General features: G+C 40.1%; 1 protein-coding gene across 1 annotated transcript in view; it reads left to right on the forward strand.

Moving 5' to 3' along the window:
- The window catches only part of dgkh (diacylglycerol kinase, eta), a 65,768-nt gene that overhangs the window by 36,868 nt on the left and 14,599 nt on the right, over positions 1–14,301 (forward strand). Inside the window, exons 10-23 of the mRNA XM_073474356.1 lie at positions 2,535–2,697; positions 2,857–2,965; positions 3,348–3,569; positions 3,898–3,989; positions 4,837–4,936; positions 5,092–5,377; positions 5,760–5,891; positions 8,951–9,085; positions 9,277–9,394; positions 9,609–9,719; positions 10,554–10,650; positions 11,906–12,013; positions 13,931–14,044; positions 14,133–14,267. Coding sequence (XP_073330457.1) covers positions 2,535–2,697; positions 2,857–2,965; positions 3,348–3,569; positions 3,898–3,989; positions 4,837–4,936; positions 5,092–5,377; positions 5,760–5,891; positions 8,951–9,085; positions 9,277–9,394; positions 9,609–9,719; positions 10,554–10,650; positions 11,906–12,013; positions 13,931–14,044; positions 14,133–14,267 — 1,922 coding nt within the window. The remainder of the gene's footprint in view (positions 1–2,534; positions 2,698–2,856; positions 2,966–3,347; positions 3,570–3,897; positions 3,990–4,836; positions 4,937–5,091; positions 5,378–5,759; positions 5,892–8,950; positions 9,086–9,276; positions 9,395–9,608; positions 9,720–10,553; positions 10,651–11,905; positions 12,014–13,930; positions 14,045–14,132; positions 14,268–14,301) is intronic.

Below are 14,301 nucleotides of genomic sequence, written 5' to 3' on the forward strand. Positions count from 1 at the left end.
TGAGAAGAATTATAATTGGAATCTTTCCTAACTTACTGTGAAAATGGACACACATGGTCACATCTCATAAAAGCACAAGCACACAGACATCACAGAAGAGCTCTGCAAATGGCTTCAAAGCAAGCTGAGGCTCACTTCAGCTCTCCGTTTCACATAGTGTCTGGGTTTTTTTGTTCATATCTGATGACGACTGCCTGTGTGTGTGTGTATGTGTACGTGCGTGTGTGTGTGCATGTGTGTGTTTGCCAGAGCCCACATTAAACCCATTGTAGATGGAGATCAGCACCTGTGAGACAGACACAGATAAGCATGTGTGATTGGATTACTGTTGCAGAATCCAATGGCTGGGTCTCGTGCACACACACACACACATACAGACACATATTGGGTACACACAGCCCACTGAGTCTGTCAAACACCCGAAACTGGCATCGGCTAATTGGTAGATGGATAAAAGAGAGGCAGAGAAAGGGAGGATGGGGGATCCACATAAAGGGAGGAGGAGAAGACAAAAAGAAAAAACAAGAAGGGTAAAATAAAAAAAAGACCTATTTCTACCCCTCTCCTCCCCTTTCTCTCTCTCTCTCTCTCTCTCTCTCTCTCTCTCTCTCTCTCTCTCTCTCTCTCCCTCTGCATCTCGTCACGTTCCAGGAGTTTGGTTATAATTGGCTGAGGGGCGGACTGTAACACGTGCTGGTGCTTTGTGACTCCCCCTCCCCTCCCTTCCTCCTCCTTCTCCTCCATTCACCCTCCCTCAATCCATCCTTTACTGACAAGATCAAAGAGAGAGAGAGAGAGAGAGAGAGACAGAGAGAGAGAGAGACATACGGAGAGGAAAAAAATGAAGAGGGTTGACTGAGAGATTAAAGAGCAGAAGGAAGAAGTGAAGGAAGATGCAAGTGAGGGACAGGAAAAGAGGGAGTGCCAGGAGTAGACAGCAGACACACACACAAATGCGGGAAGCCCTAATATGCAAGCTGTCAACACAGTGGGGGTGTACAGATTAGGCTATAAGCACAGAAACCTCTTGTTGCATTACCTCCCACAGATTAGTATATATATGTGTGTGTATATGTGTGTTTATGAATGTGTGTTTGTGCTCTACTACAAAGCAAAACACGTGTTTCTGGCATGTGCTGTTCTCCCATGAATTATTCCGCTCAGTTTCACGCACACACTGAGACTCCGGTGAGGTTGTTTAATGTTGACGGAGTCGTTTCACACAACTTTCTGCATCTAGCTTTAGCTGTACCCTGGTTATCGGTTAGCAAGTGTTAATGCATGAATTCAAGCTAGTCAAGACTCAGTTTTATTTATACAGCCAAGTATCACAAATCACAAATCACAAATCACAAATCGTGGGCTTCAAAATCTGACAGACAATACCCACTGTCAGACATGCAATAGGCAACATAGTAAAATTCCAATATGGACAATCAGGATTACAAAGATAGACTGTAAACATGTGTGAAGTATGTGATCTAGGAGGACATTGTGCAACATCCAAACAGACCTGACCCACACGGTTTCCTCTCCGCCATGGTGACCAGAGGCCTGTACGGTGAAGCGAGTTCCACATACCCAGGATATGTTTCTGTTAGCTGACTTCACTGACCCTAACAATCACAATCATGCTAAGCAGTCACACGAAGCTGGTTTTCAACTTGATAAGTCAACCCAGGGTTTCCACATCTAGCCATGAGCACATTTACATAAAAGCAGAGCTGTTTGCAACATATGATCAATCACAAACTGGTCTACTGACAGCAGAGTGGAGTATTTTATAAATGAAAAGCAAACTATTAGACAAATAGAAGAAGAATTAAAACAGATTAATCAAGTTTAAAAACACACAGTTGTAGCTGCCAAATGCAGCTTACAAAACTTCACTAACTGTGTGAATGCGTCAATTAATGTAAATTCATGTGTGCTTGACATGTATTCTTGTGGTGTGTATTGTTGACAGTTTTAGCCTTATTCTTTCAGCTGCACACCCCGTGGTGTCAACCGGACTTGGGGGGTAATAAAAAATGAATCATAACAAATACAAGGGATTAGTGTTTCAGTCTCAGTTGTAAGATGACATCAGTGTAAACATGCACGATAAAATTGCTTTGACGTTGCTTGCAGCCAACACGACAAAAATGAAATGAAGATAGGACGGTGGCCATCTTACACAAGAGTACACCTCTTACCGAGCTTCATGGATTTTCTATGAATGACTATGCCTTTTTCCAGAGATTTGACTGGCCAGATGGTGGTGCTTTTATATGTATTGATCTGTTATCTCGAACATAATCTGCTCCAGAGCATAAATTACTGTGGCAATGTAGCCCAATAAGAAATGAACCACCATCGTAGCCCTAAAAAAAAACTGGGCTCAACACTGAAGTTACCTCGCTAACCACAAAGAAAGAGGCGACTTCACAAACACACAAGAGTTTGGTTTAATTCATTGATGAAATTTAGTTTGTAGTGCTCGGAGCATTCAACAGATACTCACTTTCTCTCTTTCTGTTGCCATTTCTCCTCAGGCTTCTGGAAGGCCACCTGTCCCCCATCATGTGCTAGTCCCCTCCTGGTCTTTGTCAACTCCAAAAGTGGTGACAACCAGGGAGTGAAATTCCTACGACGCTTTAAGCAGCTCCTCAATCCAGCTCAAGTCTTTGACCTGGTCAACGGTGGGCCTCACCTTGGGTGAGGACACAAACTTGAAATAGTGCTTGAAATTCTATGTGTCTGCATCCATACACATAAAACATCCATAAATATATGCATGTACTGCATTATTTACTGTAGTTGTAATCTAACCCTACAGAATAATAAATACTGTAAGCATGTGTGTATTTTTGTCAGTCTGCGCCTGTTTCAGAAGTTTGACAACTTCCGGATCCTGGTGTGTGGAGGGGATGGGAGTGTGGGCTGGGTCCTCTCAGAGATTGACAAACTAAATCTTCACAAACAGGTACTGTAATGAAATTGTGATGTCAACAAAGACAGCATTGAGCTAAACCTTAAATATTACCAGTAGGATTGTTATTTTTTGTATTATCCTGTATTGAATTAACTGCACATGCTTTCTGTCATAAACATATTAGGTAGATAATCCTGCTAATGAATGCAAAAATTGCCAGAATAGAGTAAGCCACAAGTAGATAGAAACTGTGAAAACGTGTCCTTGGTCAATGTGCTAGTTGAGCTTTTTGCCTTTGCTCCTGGCCAGCTTACATAGAGACATGCACTCATTGTACACAGTCAGGCATGCATGCACACACACACAGACCTCATTTTGAGTGCAGCAGGCATGCATTCCCTGATGCCAAGTAAACCCTCTGCATGTGTTTCAGTGCCAGCTGGGGGTGTTGCCCTTAGGCACGGGCAATGATCTGGCACGCGTGCTGGGCTGGGGCCCATCGTGTGACGACGACACCCAGCTGCCTCAGATCCTGGAGAAGTTGGAGAGAGCCAGCACCAAGATGCTGGACCGCTGGAGCATCATGACCTACGAGATTAAGATCCCACCCAAACACAGCTGCCCCACCACGCCTGAGGGAGCTGACAACTGCCAGGTACTCACAGGAGTTGACAGATATTCACACACATCAGTAGACACAATCAAACCCAGCAGGGCTTCGAGACAGACAGACGTGAGCAGGCGGTAGTTGAGCACATGCAGGAAATAGGAAATAGGCATTTTTAATTCAAATTCAACTTAGTTTAAGGGCACACAACCTGTCTCATATATACTATACTATACTATATATTATAATAAAATTATGCATGTTTCAAGTACTGATGAGAGCAATGTGCTTTCAACTGTAGTGCTTTCTATTGTTTTCTAAACACTAACACATTTCATGCATACTCTTAACATTTTTTTGTGTGTTTTCTCTCCAGTTTCACATTTCAGCTTATGAAGACTCAGTAGCTGCTCACCTCACAAAGATCCTTAACTCTGAGCAGCACTCTGTGGTCATCTCCTCTGCCAAGTAAGTGTTTTTACCAGCAACATGACATCAGACAGTCTGACTAAAATCAACAGAAAATAACCAACTACAACAGTGTCAAACAAACAAACTATTTTTTATCACTGACATTGTTCTATCACAAATACACAATACTCATATTTTTTTGTGTACTTTATTTTAGATCAGTCTTACTTAATATTCCATTCATAATGCTGTTTTTAAATGTGCTATACAAATAATTCTTCTTCGTTTTCTTCTTCTCCTTCTTATTATTACTATTGGTTTAAATGCTGAAAGCTATTTTTCAAGTCATGCAGTTTAGCTCCCAACTTAACAAATACAGTTTTTTGCATCCTTCAAACGCACCCTAGTTTTACAACTATTCATACTCCTTCGGCTGCTACTTCAAACAAAGTTTAGTGTCAGCTTTTCAACAAAAGTTGGAATATTTGGAATCCTTCATACATGTTTAGTATCATTGAAATTTAAAGCCATCAATGCAGTTTTCACATCGGATTTTCAACACCCAGCATTCACACTGCAGTTTCTACAGAAATTGCCTTCTCCAGCTCTAGTTATTGTAATTATCATCATTATTTACTTGTAGGTAAAACCATGGTGTTGGAATTCTTATAGGTGATATAAGTTGTCTTGTAAACAATTAATACTGATATAGTTATTAAAACACAATAATATAAATAATGAAATTGCAGAGTTAAAGATGAGAAAGGACCGTACAAAAAAAGGCCAATTTGAAAAATGTTTAGACCATCTGCCTGATCTTTACAAAAGCAGCAAGAGCTCTGATTGACCTCGTCTTTTCTTTGTCATATAATTCAAGAAACACAGTCTTCTTCCTGTTTCTTAGGATCCTGTGCGAAACGGTAAAGGATTTTGTTGCCAAAGTGGGGAAAGCCTATGAAAAAAGTGCAGAGAACGCTGAGGAGTGTGACACGATGTCTCTCAAAGTAAGCCTCAAAAACAATGCAGTTAACATCCATCATCTGCCTGTGCTGAGAGTCAACTCCCTGTATATTAAATATCTGCTATTTTTGCCATGCTCTGACTGCTGCCACAGCACTCTGTCTAGCCTTTGTTTGTCTCCTCTCCTCTGTGCCCACAGTGTGCCATCCTGAATGAGAAACTGGACTCCCTCCTCCAGACCCTCAACACAGAGTGCCAGGCTCTACCTCAACATCCCCACTCCACTCCTCCTATTGTAGAGGAGGAGCAGGAGGAGGAGGAAGAGGAGGAGGCCAGCGAGGAGAGCCTGACAGAGCTGAAGGAGAAGCTGGAGGAGGAGGAGACGGAGAAAGGACACCAGCTGTTCAAAAGCAGGGAGCAGCTTATGCTCAGGGCCAACAGTCTGAAGAAAGCTGTGCGACAGATCATAGAACAGGCTGTGAGAGGTAACACATACTGAGTTATGGAGGGAAAACCCACCTAAATCCAGTTTACACAATGTTTTCTGTGAAGGAAACTGCTCATTTCAGACAAGCATATGCTTTGAAATCTTGTTTGGAGATTGTGTAAGAAGCAGGTTTTTGCTAAGGCAGAAATCAACACTTAAAAGCAATACTGCTTTTGTTAATCCAGACGATTATCTGCCTTATAATGATCTCAGTTGCTATGTCATTGGACACTATATCACTGTATTTTATTTTATCACAACATCACTATTTAGGAAATGCAACACACAGAAACAGAAACTGGTAGAAGCATGTACTGTACATACATTGTGGCATGAAATGCATACTGCACTGTCTTTATCCCTCCCTGTTTCATCTTTAGTGGTTGATGAGCAGAACGCCCATACAGAGGAGACCGAGCTGCCCTCTCCCCTGGAGTTCAGAAAGGACAGCGAGGAGGAGAACAGAGACAGTGAGAAGGATGAGGATACCAAGGAACTGGAAGCAGTACCATGTAAGTGCACAACTGTTCTGCTTCTGCTGCTTCAACCCTGTTTCATGTCTCTGACCTGTCTGGCCTGGTCCCATTGCAAATCTGTGATCTGTGACCTGCAGGCAACCCCTCTACCTCCTTGGCCCTGATGCATTTCCATCCTGGGCCATTTCCAAAACACTTAAGTTGTCCAGCTTTGCCTGTTTGATTTCCAAGTCCTCCACTTTGCCAGCTGTTGTTGTTCTCAGTGACTGTCTCTTCAAAGACACTTTCTTTAATTCAGTGGTAATTTTGGCAGCTGTTTTAGATTTAGTCTTTGTCTAAGTCTGTAGATTAAAATGCTTATTTGTTTTGGTCACAATTTATTCATTTTTATCCTTCACAGTTTAAGTCTAGTCTAGTTTTAGTCAATGAAAAGTGCAGTGTGATCAGACTATAGACATTACAGATGCAACATGTGATGTGCTTTTAGACACATTTTCCCCATATGTTTCACTCAGCAACAGAACATGATAAAGCAATTCACTTGTCTGACCACAATGTTTACTTATCTGGGACAAGTTACATTGTCAAGCCCCAAGTATGTTTCACTCATAAGCTAACACATTAACCCAGCCAGCATTAGCCTGAATGACAGGCTCATTCATTTATTATATTTCTACTGCAAACTGCAAACTTTTTTCATGAGGAAAACTGGCTTCCAGCCAGACTGAGCCATCGTGGCTCGCTAGCAAATTGGTTGACACAGATGACTGCGCAGTACATTGACTTAACATAAGAACCATTTATATGCTGATAACAGCATATTAACAATGAGACAGTATAGTTAGCTAACTCACCATTGCATTTATAGCAGCAACTAGCTGGGGTCTTGTTTTGTTGTTTTGTTGGACGACCAAACTTCACCTGACTTTCGGTTGGCATGGGGGTGAGTAGATAATGACTGAGTTTAAATTTTTGGATAAATCTATCCTTTTATCCTAATATATTGTAATTTGATCTAATTTAGTAATCAATCTTTAAATTTCTTTGTGTCAAAATGAATTAAGCTCTACTGCGTAAAAGTCCCCATTTCTGATGTTAGAAGTCTTTAAACCATCCACTGAACCTAACACTTTCTTTTTACTTTATACTTGCAATTACCTTTATGCAAAATGTAGACAAATTTAATTTACTCTAATAACCATATTCCTACGTAAAACCTACCTCGGCATGGGACAAAATATATTACTTACCTTTATACTTACCTGCAATTATTGAATAAGAAATAGATTATTTGTGTCAAAATCAGTCTTAGATTTGATTGAAAATACCTGTCGACACCCTGTATCAGTATATAAGGCCTCAGCTGATTAAAACATATTCCTTCCCTTCTTGAACTGAGAGAGCAGACATTGCTCTAGTATTCCCATTAGTCAGGTAAACATAAGAATAGACAAAGATATAAAAGCCAGTATTCTTCTCCTCTTAATAATAGAATAATGTTATTGTAGAAAAAATGTTAAAGAAGTTTATTCTACTTTGAAGTAAATAGATGCAACAATTTTATCACACAGAATTTAAATGTTGCCACCTTGTGGATATTGGACTCCCTGCACCACAGAGAACCAGACACACAGCTAATGGAAAAAAGTACTGCTGACGCAAATCATGTTTCCTGTCATAAATAAGCTCAAGGATTAGTGGTAAAAGTGCATGGAGAAACTGTGCTCTCCTGTGATATCCCACCTCTTGCACCAGACTAAGCTGGTTATCTCTCTATCTTCAGTCTCTACACCAGTCAACTTCTTGAATAATACATTATTATGTGTGTCTGTTGCATATGTGTCTGAATGTGTGAAATGTGGACACACATGCATGTCACTCTGTGTAAATGTCTAGTGTGCCTCGGTGAGTGTGCGCGTTGGCCACAGGATGTGTTATTGTCTTAGGGGCAGAAGTTCTTCCTGTTTATCATGAGGCTGCTTCCTTCCTTCCACACATTTTCCAGCCGGTGGAAGACTAGGAGGTATCAGTCAAACCCTCTGCTTTGTATCCTCTCCTTGTTTCCTCATAATGCCTCCTTACTTCTTCCTGACCTGGACACAAATTAAATAAACACACTGAGCGACCAGAGGATGTGAACAGAAGGGATAGTTTCTTGTGGTTTGGTCAAATCCATCAGTAAATGTCTGAAAATCCTGCACGTATTTGTATGCCCATAGAGGAACATGCATTAACATGGAAAAATGCATAACTACTGAAAGCTAAAAAGAAGAGAGGCAGCATGAAGCTATACTTGCTCAGGGCTGTGTAACATTACCTTACTGAGCATGCAGATTATCAGTCAGCCAGAATATATGTTAAATCCTCATGATTTTGATATGGCTGATAAATCCAATTTCTAATCCAAAACAACCCAACGAATCCTTCAGAGTAAACGCATGATCTTCACAAATATAAACTGACTAATATTAAGAACTGCGGTGGTTTCAGACACGTTGTAGGGCTGCAACCAACAATTATTTGCATTATCATTCGATCTCCTGATTGTTTTCACGATTAATCCATTAATCATTTAGTCTAAAAAAATGTGAAAAATGCTTGTTACAATTTCCCAGAGCCTAAGGTGATGTCTTCAAACAGTCCAATACCCAAAGACTCTTTATTTATTTATTTATTTATGGTCATGAATGACAAAGAAAAGATTATCGATTATCAAAATAGTTGGCAACTCATTTTCTTTCAACAGACTAAGGAAATAATTGACTAATCATTGCAGCTCTAGTACATTGAACACTTAATGCATATTAACTTTTATATTTCCCTGCTTTCATTCTGAAGTCCTATTCTTCAGTGTAATCTTAATCAATGGTGTTGAGCTGTGTATAATAAGGAGTGTGTGTTGAAGACATTTGTTTGTCTTCCTCCCTGGATCACAACCCGACCTGTTCATGACAGCTGCAGTGAGTTTTGTCATGCCCTCTGGTGGAATCACATTAAAAAGTGATGCCATTGTCTTCCCATCATTGCATATGCCAGGAATATGTAGCTAAAATTTGAGTGGAACAAAACCATGACCATTCTTTCTGTGTGTGCAGCTGCTAAGAGTCCCTGTTCTCCAACGGAGAGGAGGGTGAGCCGCAGCACCCAGTCCTGTGGCTCCTTCACCATCACCCCCTTCACCACCAGCAAGGAGAACCTCCCTGTACTCAACACACGCATCATCTGTCCTGGTAAACACACAGAAGACAAGTCATTATATATTTCAAAACATGCATACAAGTTTTATTCCTTCACCTGACCTTAACTAAACAAACAAGAACAGGATCACTTGGACATTTCAACTTCAGCACATGTGACAGATGTGTGTGTGTGTGTGTGTGTGTGTGTGTGTGTGTGTGTGTGTGTGTGTGTGTGCGTGCAGGCTTGCGGGCAGGTCTGGCTGCCTCTATCGCTGGCAGCTCCATCATTAGCAAGATGCTGCTGGCTAACATCGACCCCTTCGGTGCCACACCCTTCATTGACCCCGACCTCGACTCGCTGTAAGAGCTGTCACTCTCAGTTCGCCTCCTCCCATTGTTATCATTCCGTTAGAAAATCTGTCGGGTTCTACTATGTTTTCTCATCCTTCTCTTTCCATCCATGTGCAAATCTGCATCCATATCTGGCCCTCTATTTTTCCTTGATATATTTATTTGTGATTATTTATTTGTGAGTTTAACTGTTTGTTTGATGCGTGGCTGTTTATCCACCCAGAGAGGGCTACATGGAGAAGTGTGTGATGAACAACTATTTTGGCATCGGCCTGGATGCCAAGATCTCCCTGGAGTTCAACAACAAGCGAGAGGAGCATCCAGAGAAATGCAGGTGAGACACATTTCACGTACACCCAGGCATCTCTCAGCCACAAGCAACAGATATTTTCATTCAGTCAGCCATCAGGGGGATGTTGTTGTTTTTTTTATCAGTGAAAGCTGCTCCATTGCCTCCATTTGTATTTACAAAGCATGTCGTGTGATGGAAGTGTCCAAGCTCCCAAATCACTGACTTTCAGTAGGCTGATGTTCATATTCATTCTTACATTCAACATATGTAATGATTAGTCAAGCTGACATTGCTTGTTTTCGCAAGTTCTCACTCTTTAAAGGAGTACTCTGTAGTTTTGGGGAAGACATTTTAATCAGTAGAGAAAGATCTTCATTGACTGATATTTTCTGCCTAAACAAATTAAATAAACAAACTCTCTTTGAATACTGAATAAACTGAATAAACAAACTGACCGTCAAGGCCAATACAATATATACTGTTTCACTTGTTTACATGTGGCGGACCCTGCCATTTTTCCAGCTTCAAACAGTGTTCTGGGACCTTATTTTTCTCTGAGAACAGCTTGTTTATTCACTTATGGAAATATAAATATTTCTGAATTTGTATTATTACCTCAGAGTTCTAATTTCTTCTCCAAAACTACAGAGTAAATATAATCACTGTAGGCTATAATCCACTATAAATGCTTATAATGCATAGAGCATATTACTAAGTCTATAGCTGCACTTCTTCCATCTATCTGTCGTGTGATAAACAACCATTCTTTTCCAGTCAGTGCTGAGACAACAACATTTTAAGCTCTTCTCAGTTAATTCCACAACCCTTTCCTTCTTCACCAGAAATGTAATGTCACTCTCTGCTCCTCCTGCACAGGAGTCGTACCAAGAACATGATGTGGTATGGTGTGTTGGGCACAAAGGAACTTCTGCAGAGAACCTACAAGAACCTGGAGCAGAAGGTCCAGCTAGAGGTGAGAAACAGAACAGCAGAGGTCATGCCATATGTATAACATGCACAGCCCCATTGCACCTTGCTTTACTCCAAAAACAATCATCTACTGGAAATATAGACCCAGGCAGCTGATAGCCAGACCAATCAGCAAACAGTAGGGAGTGATTTAGATAAGGATGTGATTTACCACCTCTCAACAATCTTGAATCTCTTGAACAAATCAGGAATGGGAGGCATATTATTGATGTCAATCAACATCTCACAGTATATTTTATTATTATTTCATAGTTAACCCACATAAACCCACACAAGACAAAACAAAAATAAAGTCCATCCATCCCAATCCATTCACCCCAGATAAGAACATTTACAACACTACAAATAATTACAAATAAATACCAAGACCAACATATCCATTCAGTGCTCTCTGAGAAAAACAAAAGCAAGCCCGTGCATGATGATATATTACCCCAATGCTCAAACAAAGCTAAAAAAACAAAAAGAAGAGTATTTAGGTAGTAGCCCCATGCAGATACAGAATACATCACAAATGATACATCAATTACCTCTTCAAGAAATCAAATTAAGCTTCTTATTAAACTTCATTATTTACAATATGATACATAGGGGGCTCAGAGGCAATCCATGTTAGTCATATATTTCCTTGCAGGAAGAATTTATTTTTCTTTGATCCTAGAAGTTAAACTTAGTTTTATTTGGTCTAATGTATTCTTATTGACATTAAGGAGGAAAAGCGATGGATTTATATTATAGGAAGATTAAGTTAATGTCTGCTTTAATACTATCCTATAATTATAGGACAAAACCAAACAATGTATATGGAAGGCAGTGTCTAACTAACATTTTATGCAAAATGGAGAGACCTAGGAATTGAATTGGCTTAATGTTGAAGATGTTAAGTGGGGCCTATGAGACATTTTAAACTGTGTGTTTTACATAGCCAGTTATGTAAGATGATGATAAGATAGATAAATAAGGAATTTATTGAGTTCATGGTTTTATTCCAGTCATGTTCATTCGAGTCAATTTCCAAGTCTACAGATTTGGTCTTTTTAATATTTTCTGTGACAAGGTAGCACTGCATGTTGTAGCACAAAGTGGTGTAATTCAACTGAAAATGATATCAGGTCCTGAAAAACCCCAATGTAAAAAGTAAAATGATAGTAAATAATAGACTGGATTTCAGACACATATACCTGCACCTTTTACTTCACTGGTCCAGCTGAGCTGTACTTGGTTGTTGTCTTTCCCAGTGTGATGGCCAGTACATCCCCCTGCCCAGCCTTCAGGGGATCGCAGTGTTAAACATTCCTAGCTACGCAGGCGGGACCAACTTTTGGGGCGGCACCAAGGAGGATGATGTGAGTACATTTCCTGTACACTAGATGTTCACACTGAACGCTGTGTAATGTTCCGCCCTGCTGGAAGTGCTCTTTGTAGGTGACTCGAATCACATTGTCAGTGTCAGAAATTGGCCTGGCTTCTGCATCAAGGCTTCACCTCTCTGTTTCTGTCTCTCAGTCTTTCTCTCTTGTTTTTTTTACATTAACTGTGAAAAGAGCCTACTTCAACATGACCCTGATGGCCTGGAGGTGCAGGGGGAGGGATGGTTAGAGAGATATTTGTGCTTGTTTGTTTAAGGCTGGGAGCACAGGGGATTAGAGTCAGTTTGCACACGCTCACATACACAAACATACACACATACACATGCACACACCCCTAAGTGAGCCCCTGCAGAGGTTACCCTTGGACACATATAGTATGTGCATTTGGCGTTAGGTAACCATTTGCTCGAGAGGAGGAAACTACAACAAGGAGAGGACATTTAGTTAAACTTAGTCATTATGCACACACACACACACACACACACACACACAAAGACACATGCAAACACAGACGTACAGTGAAATAAACATTTCGTCTTTGTATTGAATGGATCCACTTGTTTTGTGATATAATTGTACATTTATAAACTCTGCAGCTGATCTGTAGTTTAACTCCAAATCAATGATTGAAAATATACTTGAAAAGCAAATTAACACAAAAACTGATGAAAGAGGGAAAGATATCCCGTTTGTCACTGATCAACATGTTACAAGCTCCACTTTTACACTAAGTGCAGTACTGAACTTTTTGCTGAATGTGTTTTGGTTTCCATCTAGTGGCCGGGGCCCCAAATGACAACACATCGGATCATTTTCTTTGATTATTTAATCTCGACAAAATGTTACCTATCCAGCAATTTTTTTGCCGACCCTTTCTCTCTGTGCTAAGGCCAATGCTGACTCGATATTACTGTAACCTTTTCACGGGCAGTTTGCTGACAGAGATCAATAACAGCCTCTTCACTCAGAAACCATGCATTTCTCCCACTAAACTGAGCCACAGGGCAAAATGTCTCCTTTGAGGCAGTTTTTTATGAATATAGAAGAAGGACAGATGTATTGGTTTACAAACCCTCCCTGTCACAGTAACATTAGAAGACAAGGCTTGTGATCATTTTTTGTTTCTTCTTGTCAACCAATGTCACAAACACACCAAATTCAATTGTTTCTATTGATTATACAGAACTCTATTTTTTGTTTACATTGGTCATAACCTCAGTTCACAATATATATCTCAATATTATGAAATCAGATATCACAATGTTTTTGACCTTTGACATAAACAAAATTGTGACAATATTGAGATGACTACTGGTACTTTGAGAAAATATTCACACAATGGGATTTTTGATCAATAATCATCAGTAATGTGGATATAATGACTAAGTGGGTAAAGACAAGTGTTAGAGCAAGTAGAACAGTCTGGTAAGTTCAGAAAATGACATCACTTTACTGTAATGTAACCTTTGAAACCAGGAAAAGACAACACTTATGCCATATCATGTTATAACAATATACACAATCTAAGACCATAATGTATAGTCTCATATCACAATAAAAATATAATTTTATTATATTGTCCTGCCCTTTTTCTATATCAATAAAATAAAATATTTCACTTACTTGATGTTGGTTCAGTGGTTTTTTGATTTTTGATTTTGAACCAGTCAGTCAGGGAATAGTATAGTAGTAATAGAATATTTCTAAGTAAACTCTAAAGCCTAATGACCAATTTAGCTGACATTTATTTATATGTTTAATTAGTGGCATTCTTTGGGATTTAGTGCCACAGACTGGGTAGGATAGTCGAAAAGCATGAATGTTATACAGTCCACAATCAACAGATTGAGCACAACAACCACAGATCCTGAATGTCATTATTGTGTTGTGCAGATCTTCTGTGCCCCTTCATTTGATGATAAGATCCTTGAAGTTGTGGCTGTCTTTGGGAGCATGCAGATGGCTGTGTCCAGAGTCATTAAACTGCAACACCACCGCATAGCACAGGTGAGAATACAGACTAAAAATAGTATAAAAATAAGACCTGTATAGTAAAGAATACGTACATCTAATCTAAGCTTCTTTGCCCACACAGTGTCGAACTGTGAAGATCACTATCCTGGGTGATGAGGGGGTTCCAATTCAAGTGGATGGTGAGGCCTGGATTCAACCGCCTGGAGTCATCAAGATCCAGCACAAAAACAGAGCTCAGATGCTCACCAGAGACCGGGTAAGTAAGAGGGAGTGGGGCTCAGCGAAGAGCA

Source organism: Pagrus major, chromosome 9 (genome assembly GCF_040436345.1).
Source record: "Pagrus major chromosome 9, Pma_NU_1.0".
Taxonomy (NCBI): Eukaryota; Metazoa; Chordata; class Actinopteri; order Spariformes; family Sparidae; genus Pagrus; species Pagrus major.